This window comes from Camelina sativa, chromosome 12 (assembly GCF_030686135.1).
Source record: "Camelina sativa cultivar CO46 ecotype springtype chromosome 12, ASM3068613v1".
Classification (NCBI taxonomy): domain Eukaryota; kingdom Viridiplantae; phylum Streptophyta; class Magnoliopsida; order Brassicales; family Brassicaceae; genus Camelina; species Camelina sativa.
The window spans coordinates 13,045,008-13,064,302 of NC_141891.1; the positions used below are offsets into that span (position 1 = coordinate 13,045,008).

Genomic DNA, 19,295 nt, shown 5'->3' on the forward strand with positions numbered 1-19,295 from the left:
AAAATAAGAAATCAAAAACAAAAGATTGAAAAATGATTTGAGGTATTGTGGAAGAGAATGAGAGAAATGGAAGAGAATGAGAGAATAGTGAGTGCATAATTTATAATTTATTGTGTTTGAATAGAATTGAGTGGTGGAATATGATTAATGCATAATTTATTTTATTTTCAGTTATAATTTTATTTTACTGTGTGAATTACATGTATTGTGTTAATTGGGTATTAAATATTATTTAAAGCAATTAAACAATTAAAAAATAAATAAAAAATAAAAAATTTAGAAAACATTAAATTAAAACCAACCAATAAGAAGAGACCAAAACCTTACTTTTATATATATGATTTATGTTGTGAGAATGAATAAATGATGTGAGCTACATAAAGTATAGTCTAATACATTTGCACATGATTAGTACATGGTCCCACATATAAACTAAAGTAATACAGTATAAGATGCTTTCGAACATGCATAGAAAGTTTTAATTGTTCTGTGGTGCAAGAAGGATTCGAGGTAGATTCTTCAGTTCCTCAACCCGTGGCAGATGATTACACCAAGGAACATGCATTAGATATATCAACTGATGATGCTCTTCGTGTTCTAAAACTCACTAGAAATGATGTGCGTCATTGTGATAAGCTGATTGATCGTCTTATGATTGTAAGATATGACTTTAGACAAGTGATGAGATTGTTAATAAATGGGGAGGACTTGCCTACGTTTATAGACGTTATGTTTGTTATGTTTGTGTTAATTAACCTAGATTTATGTTTGTCATGTTTGTTTTAATTAACCTCAGTGCTACTCAACTCGTAGTGTTATGTTAGTTTTAATTAGCTACATAAAGTGTTATGCTACTACTCTGGGTAATTTATCAATCTTTTTATTAATATTTTAAATGTGTGCTGGATCATGCATCTTGGAATCTTGTGGCAGTTCGCTTGACAATAATCTTTAGTATTTGGTCTATCTTCATGGGATATTTCAATTGACTTATTAAAAAACATAACAAATTGAAACCTTAAAATATTGTTGGACTTCAGTAGGGTATATATTAGACTTATTAGTAGGCCTGGGCATTCGGTAAGAACCGAGAAAACCGAACCGAGAAAACCGACTATTTCGGTTATTGGCACCGATTGTCAGAAGAGGCTTGAACCGATCGGTGAAATTATTTTGAGAATTCGGTTATCGATTCGGTTCGGTTCGGCAGCAGGTAACCGAACGGTTCTTCGGTTCTCCCCTAACTATCACCTGTCGTCGAAGCAGCCTCATGAACTAAGGTCAAGGAATGGAGGATGAGTTGGGATATTAAAGATCCGCCATAGACATAGCTCGAAGAAAGACGATGAACTAAAAAAAAAGAATAAACGAAACGCTAGGGCAACATGCGTTTAATAAATTTAGACTCTTTTGGACTTAAAATAAAATATATGTTAAATATAAAATGTGTTAAATTTTATGTGCAGGCCCATGTTTTTTGCAGCCCACGATCTGTTAGAATAGAAAACCCTAAATCAATAAATATTCTTTTTTTTTTTTTTTTTTCTCTCTCTCAGCCGCTGCTTCTTTTTCTACCTCTCTAAACTCTGATATTCTAGTGAATCTCCTTCTGTTACTGTTGCTTCTTATTCTACCTCTCTAAACTCTGATATTCTACTGAATCTCCTTTTGCTTCTGTTGCATCTTCTGTTTCTTTTATTAATCCTCACAACGAAGAGGAAAATTCAACGTCTCCCATCTTAGTACATGTAGTTTTCACCCCCAATTACTCTTTTTTCTATTTACGCATCTTATGTAGAGTTGCTTAAACTTTAGTAGGCTGTTATTACAATTTATTTAGGTTGTTCTATGTGGTTGCTTGGTAACAGGTAGCGGGATCGGCCGGCCATAACATGTCACCGTCGGAATATTCTTTCTAAATTTATTTTCGGTTAACCGAATAAACCGAAAAAAATCAAGAATCGGTTCACTTCGGAATAGATTTAAAAGCAGATAACCGAACCGAATAAACCGATTACCGAATAAACCGAACCGAATTTTTATTCGGTTTAATTCGGTAGAATTTTCAGAGAACCGAAAAATTGAAAAACCGAATAAACCGACCCGATAAAACCGATAAAACCGAACGCCCAGGGCTACTTATTAGTATATGATCAAGACATCCACTTGTTAATTCAGGTAGGGTATTATATGATCAAGATTCAAGACACCACTTGTTATATGATTTCAAGACACAAATATATAAAGAGTAAATGGGGCCAGTACAGAATAAAATTTCAACCATGAAAGAACACAAAAGCGACGACACACAATGCATATTTAGCTATTATCTCTCAAACTTCCATGTGCCTTTAATATAATAATAATAGTCCATTCAAACTTTTGATGTAGGATTTGGATTATATATTCCAACAATTTTCCTCTCAAACCAAAAAACATATGTGAGTTCTTAACATGTCTCTTTGAAATGATATATCTATCTCAAACTAATCCCACTTGAATCAATAATAATTCGGAAGCTCCCCAAGTTCTCTAGAAAAGTGGTTTGATGAATGAAATGAGATGTCTGACCTAAATATTTATTTTAATTTATATTTATGTTGTGAGAATAAGAAATTTCTTGTGAGCTACACAAAAAATAGTCCAATACATCTGTACATCATGAGTACATGGTCACACACATGTAAACTATTAATATATCAATAACTATAGAAATAGTTGGAATTCGGAATTTCAGGGGACGTGCACAAACAAAATTAAGTTATGTGATCAATATGCTAGTCACAAATTATTGTTTTGAATTTGATCCAATGTTTTTTTTTTCCAACATTAGTACCCACAATCAGTCTATAAAACAAAACCGCCAAAAAAAATTGTGAAATGCAAAGAATCCAATAGTTTACTACATTGAATTTTTCACCATTTAAATAAATGTAGAGAAAAAAAAAATACACATTTCTAAAGAGTAACGAATAACATACCGCTGGTCGGAAGAAATAAACGGATCAAATCGAAAGACAATAAATGATGTTTGTCACATAATTTATATTTAATTTTGCATGTCACCATGCAACTTCAGTTATTCATGTAGATATTTTATACAATATAATTTGTGTGGTCATATGTGAAAGTGAAACTATTCGTGTAGCTAAGAAGAATCATTTTTATTTTGTTTAAACCTGAATGTTATCCTCTTAATTATACAAATCATGAAATGTCTTTATATTGCTTCCACAATTTGAGAAGGAAAAAAAAAAGAACAAAATGACAGGCCCAAGTCCAAAAAGGCCCATCAGCCGAGAAATATATACAAACAAAAGTTTTGCGACATGATGAGAGTTTTTTTTAGGGTTGATGAGATTATTCTGAATTTTGGGGGTTTGTTAGATATAATAGATCTAGGGATTCTTCGTGTTGAGAACGAGGAGGAGGGGATGGCTGAGAAATACCCAAATGGAGTGATGGGTTCGTTCTACGTCGACATATACGAACTTGTGGAAGATCCTTCATCGGACCCAATCATCTCGTGGAACAAAGGCAACAACGGTTTCGTCATGTGTAGTCAGGAGGAGCGAATCCGCAGTAAGATTCTTATGCCATTCTATTGCGGCAAACTCTGCGAGTTTCTCTCCGAACTCAGCTATTACGGGTTTAGAAGAGTTAAGAAGAAGGCTGGGTCTGGGAAATTGGAATTCAGGAATGAAGATTTTGTGAGAGGCCAGCCTAAGCGTCTCAAGGACATGATGCTCAAAGCTTCTAGGAAGCGCAAGGCCAAATTCAGAGCTCAGCAAGCTACCAAAGATGCTGTGGATCGCCTCCAACTTCAAAGTTTACATGTTTGATATCTGAATCATCAATTCATCATCATCCTACTTGCTCCTGCTCCTTTTTTTTTTTTTTTTATTATTATTATAAATAAATATGGGTTTGTTGCTTTAATTAAGTTGCTTTCTTGTGAACAACCAACACTTTAATGGCTTGGCTTTGTTGTGATGATGAAATTTGGGAAACGATTGTAACCTCTCTAGTATAAATTATCTATCTATCTTTTCATTCGAACTTGCAACTTACTAGTATTTGATTTAATTGAAAACAAATCATATTCTGCTTGGGACTTTTGTTATGAATTTTCCACCTAGAACATCTTAGTCCACTAACAATCACAAATCTTATCCCCGTGAAGATTCTACTTGGTTTATGAGCAAAAAACCCTTGAGGACTCATCAGAATCTATCCCTTTGATGAAGAATTTCCCCCCCCCCCCCCCCCCCCCCCCCCCCAAGATTTATATGTTCACCACTTGTTTGTTTATCTACTTTCCCTATCCTAGCTATCAATGTTGTTCTACCTCTCTGAGAGCCAAATAATGCAAAGAGATTTATGTGTTCTATCTTCTTAGTCGTCCTCGTTTGAGAGTTTATGTCTTCTTAGTAAATGGGATCAGCAACTGCAGACACAGGGGTATTATCTCGGTTTTGATTATTCTTTGTTACTTTCTGACTTCCAGTTGCAGCTACTGTCAAGCTTTAGTTTCTGTCTGTGGGTTATATATTCTTGTGTGAATAGGTAAGTCCTAATATGGTCATCATGGCCCTTGCTAACAATAAATCTGATTTGTTAGATGCAAGGGAAGGAATGCAACTGCAGAGGTAAGCATATATCCTATATATATTCTCTCCTGACTTCTTTTTTTCATAGTCATGTTTGGATTTTGCTGTCAAGTTCCAAGTTGAGCAATGTGATACATAGGCCTAATTAGCTGATCCATCATGACGAACGTGTTAAGCTGCTATATATTGGATTTTGCTGTCAAGTTCAAAGTTGAGCAATGTGTTACATAGGCCTAATTAGCTGATCCATCATGACGAACGTGTTAAGCTTCTATATATTGGATTTCTCACTTGTCATGTTTTACAGGGACCAAGCCATTAGGTGATTTCTCTTTATTGCAAGTAAAATCACATTGTACCCCTTAACGACACACGACTAACCTGAAGAACCAAGCCACCTAAAAAGACACCACCCACTCAACAAATCATAGGATAGGCTTTTTTGTATAACTAGTTGGGTTTTCATCAAGCAGTACAGAGCACTTTTCTCTGACCAGCATTGGAGGATGATTTAGTTGTTTTTTAATAAGACGTTTCTTAGTTGTCATCAAGCAGTATAAAGCCAGCTTTTCATGATGATTTAGATATCTTCACTTATCCCACTTTTGATGTATCTTTGTTACTTTCTTATGTCAAAAGACTGATGTTTTCAAGTGTCTGTTAGTATCCTTGGTGTCTGTGTGTTAACGTTCAATTGCGGCTTGCAAGGACAGAAGGGAAAATTTCGCTCTACTTGATCCCTCGTGTGTAGAGCATCCGGTACATATGCATCCTCATTGCATTAATACACATAGGCTCTATATGTATCCTTAACGAGCCAAGGTTGTTAGCTCACAACCACAGTGATCAACAGTTCTGCCTAGCCTAGTAGTCCCGGCGTATCAAACTTGTTCTTGACTGGTACAGCAAGAAGGCTACCGAAAGTACAGGCAACAGATAACCCAACAAGAATGGTTCTCTCAAATAGGGCAGTGAGTTCAATCTTGTTCAAGTTAATATGTGTGGCACACCGTTGTAGTTGTTGGTTATAAAAGCTAAAAAAAACAAAAGGAACAAGCAATGTTTTACGGAAGCCCAAAAACAAATAAAAAGGCCCCATAGCCCAAGAAAAAAAAAAAAATAGGTCAACAGGATTACACTAGTGTATATACTATATATATATAAAATTAGACATTTTAGGGTTTGACAGTTGTGGGAAGCTCCTGAATCGACGGCAATGTCTTCATCAGATTCCTACATTCCAGGTGATGATTCATCAAATTCGCAACCTATTCCTTCTTGTGAAAGTGTAACCCCTCCACCAAATGTAGAAACATTGATGGTGACTTTGACTGAAGAGTCCGAAGCTTTTGCCAAGAAGCTTATTGAAGATGTGAAAGGATTTGTCAATAGCAGGGTAAGAAGAGTTCATCTTTAGTATACATATATGGTGTATTTCAGGTTTTCATATGATATATCTTTTTCTTTGTTTTTAGACTACATCTAGAGAGGAACTAAAGGCTATGATCAGATGCCTTAAGAGATGCATCCTGAATTTGAACTCGAGTTTGGAGGCAGAAGGATTAGCAGTTGATACCTCGGTGGTTCAACCTAAGGCCAACAACTTGGAAGGAAGACACATCGAGGAGTATAGAGACGACGCAAACGAGCTTTGGAGATTTCTGAAGAGTCATACACTGGAGAACTACTTAACTGCTTTGCATCCTCTTCCTACAACTGAAAGTAGCGAGGCCTTGCGAACTCTTCAAATCATCAGAACTGAGGTGCGTTATTGTGAAAATCTAATTGATCGAGTGATGTATGAAGGTTATAATTGCATAAATCTGGATGAGGAAGATGACGAGGAGGAGGAGGAGGAGGAGGAGGTAGATGATGATGATGATGATGATGATGATGAATGAGGAAGAGGAGCGGAGATGGCGAGATGCATAATCGAGTTATTATGTCTGTGTTAACTTAGATTAATGTTTAATTAACCTATATGTGGTTTTATGTCTGTGTTAACTTAGAGTTATGTTTTGTTTAAAACCTAAAATGTTTGTGTTCTCTATCTTGTTGTAAGACATGCAAATGTTATGTTATCTCCCACGGTTTTAGTCTACGTTTTTGTTTTTATTATAATAAACAAATCATGAGTATAGTATCTTTATCATGCATATCAATGGGATAGAGTGGACCACTGAAAATAACAGAAAGAAACTATAAAAGCATGATCTTGTGGGGTTGCTTGTGAATTTGATTCGTTTGACTTGGGTTTTTGGGTATCTAATAAGATATCATTGAAAAGAATTCTTCTATAACAAATAAATTAAGACTAGAGACCAACATTTTAAAACATGGAGAATCCTATCCACACACACTACACTAGGCTTCTTGATTTGTTACGAATTCAACAAAAACAAACCCCCGCATCGCATATTGCCCCGATATTTCCTCATTGCCTTAAGAAGACAATGACAGGCCCAAACCCAATAAAGGCCCATCAGCCGATAAATCATATATAACTAAAAAGTTGTCGACATTATGAGAGTTTGTTTAGGGTTGACGATATATTCTTTCGGGATGGCTGAAAAATACCCAAATGGATTGATGGGTTCCTTCTACGTCAAGATATACGAACTTGTGGAAGATCCTTCGTCGGATCCATTAATCTCTTGGAGCAAACGCAGCAACGGTTTCGTCATGTGTAGTCAGGAGGAGCGAATCCGCAGTAAGATTCTCTTGGCGAACTCTGTGAGTTTCTCTCTGAGCTTAGCTATTACGGGTTTAGAAGAGTCAAGAAGAAGGCTGGTTCTGGGGTATTGGAATTCAGAAATGAAGATTTTGTTAAAGGCCAGCCTGAGCGTCTCAAGGACATGATGCTCAAAGCTTCTAGGAAGCGCAGGGCCAAATTCAGAGCTCAGCAAGCTGCCAAAGATGCTGTGGATCGCCTTCAACTTCAAAGTTTACATATTTGATCATCGTACTACTCGTTGTTTTATCTCTCTGAATTTATATGTGTCACGTTTCCAGTCTTGTGAACTGATTCGCTTAAGAAGATTTCTTCTATAATTAAACTCTGTGTTGAAAGAAGTATATTAAGACTAGAGAGCAAAATTTTAAACCCATGGAGAACAATCACAGTAAGCGACTCATATAATAACACCAAACTATAGAGGAAGAGTCTCCTACTCAGCTATTCTCTCAAACTTCATGCTGCTTTCATCAACAACTTTAATGCTTTTTCTTCTCTTTGCATTACCGTTGTCTTGGTCCATCTTGGCAGCAGAACGCTTTCTGATCGCTTCCATGCTATTGTCATCTTCGGCCCACTCGAGCACCTGAAAAGAAGGGCAGAGATAGATGAGTCGAGATCGGATCCCAAGGATGCCAAATGAACAAACAGGCTTCAGAGATGAGACAAGAGTACAACACAAGACTTACCAAATGGCGTCCGTAGAAATGGGTGCTGGCCAATGCTCTTTTAGCATTTGAGGCTTCTTGCTTTGTCACGAATTCAACAAAAGCAAAACCAGCATATTGCCCCATATTCCTCTTTGGAAGCCTCAGACTCTTTATCTGCATAAACATGAATCAGGAATATTGTTAGATTCTTCTGAAAAAAATATTATCCAAATCCAACTTGTTTGCACATAATTTCTATATCGTTCCAATACGAGAGAGCTAATGTTTCATCCCCTTGTAGTTTCTCTAACAAAAAGACCAAAACTTCAGCGACTGTACGAGAGAATGGCAGTATGTGTTCATGGTTTGTAAAATAGAACTAATAAGCTGTCCCCATAACATTATTCTATATCCTGAGATAAGTGTGTACCTGTCCAAATGGACTGAAGAGCTGTTTTAGTTCATTCTTGGTTGCCTCAAAAGCTACATTTTTCACATGTAACTTTGTTGAAGTTTTGTCCTTGCCTGAATCTTTTCCAACCTTGTCACTCCGCTTGTTTTCGCAGAATTTCAGGATCAAAGCATGCCCATCCAGAACAGTCCCCTGCCAAAGAAGAAAGTGTCACTGTACTTCATCTACTCCATTCAACTTTTAAGTTTCAAAGAGACTTAATTATTATATACCTGTAGATCTCTGTAGACACTGGTGGCTGTCTCTACAGAGTCGAATTCTACAAAACCATAACCGCGTGAAAGAGTCTTCCCATTCTTTACATGCTTTATAATCTGCTTATCATGGAAAATAAAAGATTAGACTCACAATTGTGTACACATCATGTGTCAGTAACGAACAGCAACTTACCTTGGCACTCAGAATCTTTCCCTGCTTCACCAGTTTAGTCAAATGCTTCTTTAAACTCTCATCAGTTGTCTTGAAGCTCAGATTCTTAACATGAAGGACATTTGACTGAAAATATAATGCATTATTTAAAGGAAATGTTACGAACAGACCAATTTAAAAGATAGAACTATATTTGTCTACAAAATTGATCAGAAAACAGATATATAGATAAAGCCGATAAACATAATTATATAGTACCTCACCTGAAACTTACAAGATAGTACTAAACCCGTATATAGCGCCACAAGGTAAAATCTAATTTAGTTTCCTAAGCTAATCAAGATTTTCTCAATTACCTATCAGTTCGGCTAGCTCATATCCACTCCAAAAAAAACATATGATTTCATAACGGTTCACATCTATCATAACTGGACATACCTCAGTTACATCTGGATCGATTTCAACCTGCTGCTCCAAGTTGACTCTTCTCACATCATTTTCTCCAACATCATCACTCTTCTTTTCATTGTTATCAGACTCAAGAATATTTGCAGGAGCCCACTCCAGATACAAGGGGCCATCTCTGTAACAATAGGAAAAATATGATGAAGCAGTTTGGTTTTGACTAGCATAATCATTTATCCCCAAGAAGCGCACTTTGGGGAAAGCCTAACGGATTTTAAACATTTTATACAGAAGTTGTTCTTCCACTCTTGGTTTAATAAACATTAAAGTTAATTTTAAAGCTTACATGTAACGCTTGTATGCCATTCCCTTAATAGCTGCACGTGCCTCAGCCGGCTCAAGGAAAACAACCTGAAGGTCATGTGAGTAAGAGCAGGTTAGAGAGCAATTAACAATCTGTCCAATATATTGAAGTAGCACACGTGGAAAGAAAAATACCAAGGCCATCGTCTTCGTCGGAGGGAGGACAATTTTGTCTAGACTTCCAAATTTTCCAAACATTTGAGCCAGTTCCTTTTCAGTGGAAGCAAACGGCAAATTCTTTACTAAGAGGATATGTTTGCTTCGGCTCTTCTCATCACCATTCCCTTTAGCAAATTCTTCCAAAGAGGTAACATTTACTCCAGCTTTAGCAAAGGCTTCTTTGGTATCCGCAATCACTTTTGTTTCTCCCAAAGCAAGGCGCACAGCAGGATCTTCAGCTTCACGGTCAAGTAACTCACTTTTGCTTACACCATACACCCTGACTATATTTTCTAGAATCTACAACACAAAAGGGAAAAGGAAAAAAAAACCATAAAGCAACTAAAAGCTAGATTTAATAAACATTAACGGATGCATTCTTTAAACAAGAAAAACGTACAGTATCGGGTCGCATGAATAAACTATTCCAAGCTTTTGTATTTCCACCAGCTTCCGATGCCTTTCTTTGTTCCTCTCTCTTTTGCTTGAATGTTTTTGGCAGGTTAGAAGTGTCATTCCTGTTGAGAAGGGTCATGTTAAACAACTAATGAAAAATCTGGTTCACAAAAATAATACAAGTTGAAAGACCGAAACTTAGAAAGGGTAGGCCACTGACACTTGTTTATCAGACGTTTCACGGTGCTTGGCTGGCAAAATATGCAACAACCGGCCCTGGAAAATTGAGTTATCTAATTCCTCCATTGCCCTGCATCACCATCAAATGTTTTAAAACCTGAACTAACAGCTAGAGATCAACATAAGGCTACTTCTTGAAAAGCAATTACTCCGACCTCAAAAGGTAACCAACAGCAACAAAATCAACATAAGGCTACTTCTTGGAAAGCAATTACTCAGACCTCAAGGGGTAACCAACAGCAAAAATCAGCATAAGGCTACTTTTTGACATGAATAATACCTTGCCGCACATTCCGGAATCGGGTAAAGGATGTAGGCAATTCCTTTGGACCTTTTCGTCTCCTTGTCAAGAACAAGATGGACTTCTGATATCTCACCAAATTCGCTAAAATGTTCCATAAGCTCTTCTTCTCTATTGCATGAGATTATTGACAAGAATCAAAGATGTATAAGATTAATAACAGATAAGATAAACAGAAATCAGGGTATATAAAAACAGCAGAAGATGAACAAGACAATCCCGTACGTTGCAGTGTAAGGCAGGTTACGGACGAAAAGGCGACCAGTGTCAAGAACATCATCACTGTCAGCTTTAAATTCTTGAGCCCCCTTGCCATCAGCTTCTACTTCCATGGCATCGCCATCATCATCTTTATCAACTCCATCAGCTTCAAAATCTCCATCAATAGGAAAATTACGAATATCAGCATCATGACCATCTTCATCATCTTTACCATCATCATTCCCCACAAGATCATCATCATCATCATCTTCATCTTCATCTTCACTACTATCAGTTTCACTATCACTGTCCGAATCCGACAGATTTTTCTTAATCCTACTCTTGAAGTAATCCATATCAGAAACATCATCAGTGGGAGCTACAGCTTTGCTCTCTTGAGCCTTTTCAGTATCAGATGATCTTTTAACTTTCTTAGGCTTAGCACTATTGGAAACCGTTGGCTCATCGGCTTTCTTCACCAAGACCTTCTCTTTAACGGTTTGTTCAGGGGCAGGAGGAATGGACACGTCATTGGACCAGATTTTCGACTTACCCCTCTGATGAACCTCAAGAAATTCCTGGAACTCAGGATCATGAACCTCTGGTTTCCTCTGTTTGCCTCCTTTAGCATTACCACTTTTTAAAAGTTCACTAGACGATTTTTCATTATCCTCATTAATTTTCTCTTCTTTCTTACGAGAAATACGACTCCATGGACGAGGAGCGTTCTCATCTCCGACTTTATGGGCAATCTATAAAAGCCAAAAGGAGAATGAATCTAAATTACAGATTCTCAAACTAGTACACACAGGTGAAAACAGAGCGTCAAGTACAAACCTCAACAAATATACGAGAAGTGTCAAGAAAAGACTTGTTGAAATACTTAATAGCTTCTTGAGCTTCTTCAGCACTACGATATCCAATAAAAGCAAATTGTCTACTCTTACCATCACTGCAAACCAAAAAAAAACAAAACAAAAAACAGAGAGTGATTCAAATTAAACCAATCAATAAAGGCACGAAATTTAGTTGTGAGAAGGCTCGAATTTGGATATAGTAGTAGTAGTAGTAAGTAAGTAAGTAATACATGGAACGCATCAATTTGGCATCAGTGATTTCTCCTTTCTGTGAAAAGACATCTCGAAGTTGATCCTCTTTCACATGTTTGGGCAAATTCTTAACGCATATCCTCGACCTGGATTTTTTTTACAAAGATAGCAAAAAATTTGATTGGTTTCAACAAATCCTTAGCTTAAATCCAAAAGAAAGAAGAGTTTATTTGGCAAACCCAATACTTACATTATTTGGTTTTGAAAGAGCTTGTTCTTGCACTTGTAGAATTGAAGTTGGATTCCGAAACTAATATGATTCTAAGAGAAGAAAAAGATGACCTTCTTTTGTTGTTGTTGTTCTAATTGAAATGTTTGCAAGAGTGTCGGAACGATATATATGATAGCGATTTTAATCTGCCGCCGACGACTAGAGAGAGCAACGCGAAGAAGAAGAAGACGAGAGAGGGTTTTTAGGTCTTTTGTTGTTCCTTCTTTAGGTCGGCTTTAGATAATGAATCAACCGAACCAAATTCAGATTTTGAGTAACTTAACCAGTACATAAAATTTGATTATTCAAAACTAGCAATTTACTTACATTTGTTTTGATTTTCTTACAGGTCTGTTTTGATTATACTAATCGGCTCTTAATTTGACAAAAATCCGCCTGAGTTTGTAGCTAACCGGAATGGTCACGAAGCTAACCGATACATTCTAAAACCAATAATGACAAACTGACAATCGGAAGTTGTAAAGAGATGGACTTTAATCTTAATATAAAACAAAAGTTACAAAATCACCTCGTTCCCTAATGTACATTGACAAATCAGTTGACCACTCTGTTTCCTAATGTTATCAAAACAAATCAAGTATTGACTTGGCTCTAAATAACTTCTGTCAAAAATTCTCGTCTTCCCTACATTATACAAAGGGAATGCCAACAATAGAGTTCCTTATATAGCCTATGGGATGGTCTCTCACGGATGGAAACCCGATTTAGTTTCTCAACTGTTGGATACAAGTGCCAAGAAACAGAAAAAAAGAAGATATAACCAACATCGTAAATACAATGAGCTTGTTTCGCACCATGGTTGGGATTCAAAGTTGCCAAATATCTCTTGTAGAGACCCATGAGAAAGTAAAAACCAAAGAGAGATCTTTTTTACCTCTCTTGGGAGTGTCTTCTTGGCTATATTGGTCACCATGACTATGACTACTTCCTCCTCAGTTTGTCTTGTGACTTTCTTCAACATTCTCACTGTTATTGTGTCGCCTCTTTCCTTCTCCTAACTGTTTTTCACAAGGGCTTCCCATTTTTCTCTTACGGCTAGGCATTGTTGAAGAAACATCATCTACCATTTCACCTTCCTCAGTATTTCCCCCCACCAAGTGCTTTCCATCAAGAATCTCGCCATGTTCTGTACCCATGTGATTGATTTCCGAGCTCTTGTTTTGTATATCTTTGTCATCCTCAACAGCTAATTCCACGTCTTCCAGTTCTCTTTCGATCAAATCATCCTCATCTACCAAATCCTTTTTCCTCGTCCTCTCACCTTGGAACTTCTTAGCCTCTAGTTTAGCCTTCACCGTATCTCTAAGCAATTTTAAGTCTTTTGGGGACTGGCTGACCGGGGCATCACCTGTATCAACAACTCTAGATTTATCATCTTTTGGAAGCTGTGCACCTGCTGCTTTCTCTGTTTTTTCCTTCCCAGGTGCCTCAACTCCCGACCTAGACTTATGGGCTGGATGATTCTCCGTATGCAGGCTATCTTTCGTTTCTGTATCTCTTTCCCCCTTCTGCTCGGTAATGACACTACCTGCCTCACCACTCCCATTATCATTGTTCCGGTTTTGTGTAGCTTTTGACAAACCCCCGTGATTATCAGAATTTGAATGTTCATGAGTTGAACGTGCTGATATTGGCCTAGACCCACCATTATGAGCTGAGCCTCCACCTACACTACTTTCGACTTCGCTTCCTTGAGATGCAGGAACACGGTTTTGCTCATACAGCTCAAGCATTTGGTTGCTAACGTCTGCAGTATACAAAAGGCAGTAGAACTTTAGCATCAGATCCAAAATAACGAATAGAATTCAAACAGAAAAAGTGGATGATAAAGATAGTTCTCTCACCCTCCAGTTGTCGAGGCGTGACATCAAATTCTTGCCACCAAACCTTCTCTCCATCTGATGGTAATTTCACTTTAAGGAACTTCGCAGCAAGAAAAATTGCTCCCGCCGCAATGTGGTGAGGCTTAAATTGCAGGCAGAGTGACGTCCGCAGACTGCAAGCATCTTTTTATTGTATGAAGACGAAAATACAAGGCAGATAGATCTATCTGAAGCTTTTCAAGGAAACAGACTTTTAACGTACCCATCGTTAACAAAATTCCATGCAACTTGGGCCAGAGCATTCTGTGCGACCTTAAATTTCTTTATCGCTTCTACAAGAGGTTTATAAGGATGATGAACATTGAAGTCAAACCCCAGCGTAGAAAGCACAATCTTTTCTCCACTAAGTATAAGCTCTTTTTGTTGCTCATATACTTCCTGCAATAGCGTAATAAGTTCAGTACAAAGAAGAGAAATAACATAGAACGCGATCAGAACAGATGAGAGATCCAAAAAAATCGACAGTTAGCTTAGGAGGATTGATAACAAACAAGCACAATCCTGAGGTTCGTGCCAAATTAATGTCATAGTGAAATAAAATATGCAAAGAAAAAAGTGCAAATTCACTTATGCTAACTAAACAGGAAGCAGAGTAGAGAAGGTTTAGTAGTATTCGAACCTTTTGCTTGATCTTCTGTGCAGTAGTAGGATCCTTCTTGTGTATTATCTCATAGGAGACAACAATAACATCTTTTAACGGCCTTGGAGTTTCTTCGACTTTTCCAGCAAGGAACATGCAGACTGTAGCAATCGTCTGGGCGTGGAGGGAGGAAACATGGAAAAAGGAATCAGTAATAATCTTAATACTGTTCTGCTCTAGTCTCTAGAAGGATAAATATGTACAAAGAACTAGATACATTGATACCAAATAGACTAAGAGAACGCTTAAAATATATCATGGCAAACATCTTCACAAGAAGTCATGTGTAAATTCATCTACTGCATCAGCTAGTTTGCCTTCTATATATACAAAGGAAAATGGCAGATAGATGGAGACAATGAGTGTAAACAGACACCAAGGACAAGGAACTATTTCAACGCCACAAAATAAATGCAAAGAGACCGGCAGACTGGCTCGAACAACAAAGAGTACGCCCATGTCTATAACTACATCAATGTGCAAAGAAATTATACTCACCCTTCTGTCATTCCTAGCATGTGACTGGCGAATGAAGAATCGATGGCAGAATATTATTGCTGTAGCTATTGTAACCTGCGGACTGTATTAAAAAAAAAAATATATTAGCTGCTTTCATTGAGAGCCAAAAGTGAAAGCTATCAATGCAGATGAAACCATGTCAATATGAAGACAATTCATACCGAGTACTGTATTCACCACTATATACTAATTTTTGCAAAGCCATTGAAGGACTATTGGGAAATGTAACCCAAGTAAACTCACCAGTTTCACCATTTTGTTGTAAATAGCTTAGACTAGATTATTCATAACCTAATTGACTTATACAACATCAAATTCTATATCGTTTCAAAATTTTGTTCCTAGAAAACCTACATGTAAAGTGATCACTATAATCTGTAAGAAATAGAGGTAATGATAATGGTTGGAGGATCTATCATGTCCCAGACAAAGCTAACAAGACGTAATCAAATCGAAAAAAGCACCAACATCTAGATATATAACCCAAGATGAACCCATCAGTTTCACCTTTTTGTTGCCAATAACTTTGACTAGATTATTGATGCCCTAAATGACCTTTATGACATCAAGTTCTATAAATTTCAGAATTCGATTATACATTATCTACATGTAAGGGGATCACTATAATACAATAAGCAAAATAGAGGCAGTTATCATGGTTGGAGAAACTATCATGTCCTAGACCAAGCTCGCAAGAAGTAATCAAATGGAAAACGCAACGAATAAAGCTGAAATATATAGGTCAAAATATAATACTTACACTTTCAGTCGCATGCCTAAGTCCTGCAGAAATGTACAGTATGACTTGCGGAGGTATGTTTCCTTCTTTAAGTCAATACTATCCAACCTCGACGGAGAGTTTTCTTCTATTTCTTTTCTTCCAAAATACCAACGGGAAACCTCGTCCTGCTTCTCATTAGAATTCTTGGAGTAAGCTGAAATGCCACTCTCCCCATATGAACAATCCCCAGCTAATACTCCAGCCATAGCTATCTTTCCAAACCAGGTCTAGTAAAAAAACCAGAACCAATGAAACAAATGAATGTACAAAACAAATGAAAGGGTACAAATCTAAGAGTTGTAACTAATTTTGCTAAGCTAAATCCATGAGCTGAGATTTATACCTGGTCACGTTGTGTTCCCAGCAACTAAAGTTTGATACTAGCAAAGAGGATCTTAAAAAATGTAAGCTCTTTAGGGAATCTGAAAGAACAGGGAATCATTAACATAAGTCAATGAAGAATACTTAGAATAAATGGCATTAAAGGAAACACATTCACATACTCTAAATGAGAGCAAAGACAACACAATGACATGAATCATGAATAAGAAAAAAAAAAACTCATTTGGCAGGAAAATAGTGTGACTTTAAGAATCATGTAAACGACCCTGTTCCTAACTAAACCCACGCATCCAGCAAAAACGAAAAAAAACATTGAAATCGAAATTTTCAATCGCCATAGAGATAAATTGGAGATAATCAAAGCCAATTCTACAGGAAAATTTGAACTGAGAGATGCAAAAGTTTGTGAATCCGTCACAAACGAACGAGAAAACGTAGAGCAGATCTGAAAGATGCAAAAGTTCGTGAATATCACCAAACCCGAAAAAAATACACAAATTACAAGCGAAAAGATGGAAAAATCGAGAAACCCAAACGGAAAACAAAAACCCAATCGGAAACAGATGACAAAATCGATAACTACGCACCAGATTATGGCTTCTTCGACGGCGAATTGAAGCTAAACGCGTAGAACAGCTGCGTTCGTCGAACCCTAACCCTAGAAACGCGAGAAAGGAAAGAACCAAAAAAAAAGGAAGAAAGGGGAAAAAAATTGGGATTTTTAACGAATATTCCGATTTACCAGTGATATATGACCCCAAGAAGGAGACTAAATCTTATCTTTTAATTATTTTGGGGCAAAAGTGAAAACTTTTAAGAATGAAGGGACGAGAAAAGGGAAATATTTCGTCCAAAAATTGGAAACGTGACAAATTTAAGTGAACCAATTCCGGTCTAATTCGTTCGTAAACCGTAGAGAATTCGAACTAAACCAATTCATACATAGCACATTTTTAACTACAAAAAACAAAAAGGGGTTATGACATTTCATAGATTCAACATTGAAGATGACAAGGAGGAAGAACTGACTTTGTTCCACTGTACGTTTTCCTTGTCTAGATGCAAACTATTACTCTAATCATAAATAAAAAAAAAGCAGTGATTGTTAAACTTGTAAATGTCATACAGTTCTTACTTCACACCTTGATACCACTACTTGCCTCTGCATAGTCATCTGTCCTAAGCTTCTTAAAAACCCTCTCTTCTACTTCAGAATTTGAAATTCCTCTTGTAGCTTCTTCTGGCTCCCTAACCTCTCTTTTCCCTCTTTCTTCTGCTTGATTTGCCACATTTCCGCTGTTGAAACTACCCATTGTTGATATAGAAGAGTCTTTCCTACTAGAAGAAGCACCATTTGTGTTTTTGTTTGTTGCTTGCTGTGCTTCCTCTTTCTCGGTTGGTGTTTTCTCTTTCTCAGTTGCCTTAAAAGTGCCACGGCAATTTCGACAAAGCACGGACTTGTTAAGGAAAAAAACCCTCACATACTCATATTCTGCCCTGCATTTGTTGCACATTGTCCAAAAGGTACTGACTTTTGAAGTGGGCTTATTGCTTCTCGATCTACCACTAGAACTTGGCTGGTTTGGTGGTTGTTTCGGCTGGTTTGGTGATTGCCTCGGCTGGTTTGGTGGTTGCTTCGGCTGATTTGGTGGTTCTTTCTGCTGGTTTGGTGGCTGTTTCTGCTGCTTTGGTGGCGGTTTAGGCTGATTTGGTGGCTGTTTAGGCTGGTTTGGTGGCTGTTTAGGCTGATTTGGTGGTTTCTTTGGTGGCTGTTTCTGCTTCCGACTCCTTTTTGGTTTAACTTCGTTCAGCTTCCTTTTCTGATCATAAGCAATTCTCTTAACCTTATCAGATAATAGACACCAAGCAGCCAAAACAAGTTTAAACGCACCCTCTGCGCCTTCACACTTGTTCTTGTCAGGATGAAGCAAAAGAGCTAGCCTCTTATATTGTTTCTTCACTACTTCTTCATCAGCCAATGGATCAACACCAAGAATTCCATACCAATCAAGGTCTCCTCCAATGATTTTGTTTCCTGCCGAGATATAAACATCGATCAACATCATAACTTGTTTCAACCCGTCAAGCTTTGGATACAAATTCTGAGCCTTGTTTGCTAGTTTCTTCGCCCCGTTGTAATCATTCTCCGCAATTTTCCTCTTGGCAATATCCATTGCTTTTATAGCTTCCACCTTGTTGCATTCCATGTCTTTTTGTTCTTCAAACGATTGAGTACCTTGTCTCTACGGGAAAACCAATCGGAGAAGACAAAAGCAAAAGGATTCAGAAGAGTATAACACAGAAGCAAAACCGTAAAAATGCAAAATCCAATAAAAAGAAGCAAGTCTTAGCCATAATCAATCACTAAGTTAAAAGCCATTTGTCTCTAAAGCCGCAAGATTATCAAAATCACAAACAAGTCAGCAACAATATGGTTGGATATAAAGTTACAAACAGAGAAAAAAGGATACACAAAACCCATAAAAAGAAGAATCTCGTGTAAACTAGTAACTAACATCTTAATTCAACTAGGCAAAACCATACATGCAAATCACCAATTGAATAAGAAACAATTTACTGTATCTCAATCTACAAAACATCACACTACTTACAAACAGATTGCCAGAAATCAAAATGAATATACCAGTATTAGGGGATACACACAAAAGAAAACCCAAAAAAAAAAGATCTTTGGGATTATCGTGCAAAGCCAAAATCAACATACCAAATAAGTAAAAGTCGGATTTTGATGGAGACCCACTTATTAACCCATCCACATTCGCGATTCAGTATCAGTAATAGTATCACAATACCCTAAAACGATGGAGGCGACGAAATCTGAAATACGAAGAGACCACCGTTGTGTCTGCGTGTGACGAAGAGTAATTT

At 37.2% G+C, this 19,295-nt stretch overlaps 5 protein-coding genes and 1 pseudogene across 6 annotated transcripts; 3 read left to right on the forward strand and 3 right to left on the reverse strand.

The window, feature by feature from the left end:
• The first annotated feature begins 3,312 nt into the window (after positions 1 to 3,312).
• LOC104731597 (heat stress transcription factor A-4a) lies at positions 3,313 to 4,053 on the forward strand. Its single transcript, XM_010451023.3, has one exon. The coding sequence runs from the start codon at positions 3,330 to 3,332 to the stop codon at positions 3,840 to 3,842; it is 513 nt and encodes a 170-aa protein (XP_010449325.3). The 5' UTR covers positions 3,313 to 3,329; the 3' UTR covers positions 3,843 to 4,053.
• A 1,734-nt stretch (positions 4,054 to 5,787) lies between these two features.
• LOC104731598 (uncharacterized) lies at positions 5,788 to 6,739 on the forward strand. The gene is made up of 2 exons (XM_019233884.2): positions 5,788 to 6,006; positions 6,086 to 6,739. The coding sequence occupies exons 1-2, from the start codon at positions 5,827 to 5,829 to the stop codon at positions 6,509 to 6,511; spliced, it is 606 nt and encodes a 201-aa protein (XP_019089429.1). The 5' UTR covers positions 5,788 to 5,826; the 3' UTR covers positions 6,512 to 6,739.
• A 423-nt stretch (positions 6,740 to 7,162) lies between these two features.
• On the forward strand, positions 7,163 to 7,732 carry LOC104731599 (heat stress transcription factor A-4b-like; annotated as a pseudogene).
• Positions 7,636 to 12,594, reverse strand: LOC104731600 (uncharacterized). Its single transcript, XM_010451024.2, has 15 exons — positions 12,200 to 12,594; positions 11,988 to 12,095; positions 11,738 to 11,852; positions 10,925 to 11,652; positions 10,679 to 10,810; positions 10,379 to 10,468; positions 10,163 to 10,280; positions 9,739 to 10,062; positions 9,587 to 9,651; positions 9,274 to 9,418; positions 8,857 to 8,961; positions 8,679 to 8,780; positions 8,425 to 8,598; positions 8,034 to 8,168; positions 7,636 to 7,930 (listed from the first exon to the last, which is right to left on the reverse strand). Coding segments are annotated over exons 1-15 (2,496 nt in total). The 5' UTR covers positions 12,202 to 12,594; the 3' UTR covers positions 7,636 to 7,777.
• Positions 12,595 to 12,697: 103 nt separating this feature from the next.
• On the reverse strand, positions 12,698 to 17,264 carry LOC104731602 (cyclin-T1-4). 2 transcript variants are annotated; one of them, XM_019234078.2, is made up of 8 exons: positions 16,994 to 17,264; positions 16,408 to 16,486; positions 16,044 to 16,291; positions 15,263 to 15,344; positions 14,744 to 14,878; positions 14,327 to 14,502; positions 14,086 to 14,237; positions 12,698 to 13,988 (listed from the first exon to the last, which is right to left on the reverse strand). In XM_019234078.2, the coding sequence occupies exons 3-8, from the start codon at positions 16,268 to 16,270 to the stop codon at positions 13,174 to 13,176; spliced, it is 1,587 nt and encodes a 528-aa protein (XP_019089623.1). In that variant the 5' UTR covers positions 16,271 to 16,291; positions 16,408 to 16,486; positions 16,994 to 17,264; the 3' UTR covers positions 12,698 to 13,173. The 2 variants fall into 2 exon arrangements, with proteins under 2 accessions (XP_019089623.1, XP_087336017.1); XM_087479891.1 differs by having other exon boundaries at positions 16,408 to 16,851; positions 16,994 to 17,128.
• A 100-nt stretch (positions 17,265 to 17,364) lies between these two features.
• LOC104731603 (uncharacterized) lies at positions 17,365 to 18,613 on the reverse strand. Its single transcript, XM_010451025.3, has one exon. It carries the CDS (start codon positions 18,611 to 18,613, stop codon positions 17,543 to 17,545), a length of 1,071 nt encoding a protein of 356 aa, XP_010449327.1. The 3' UTR covers positions 17,365 to 17,542.
• Positions 18,614 to 19,295: the final 682 nt, after the last annotated feature.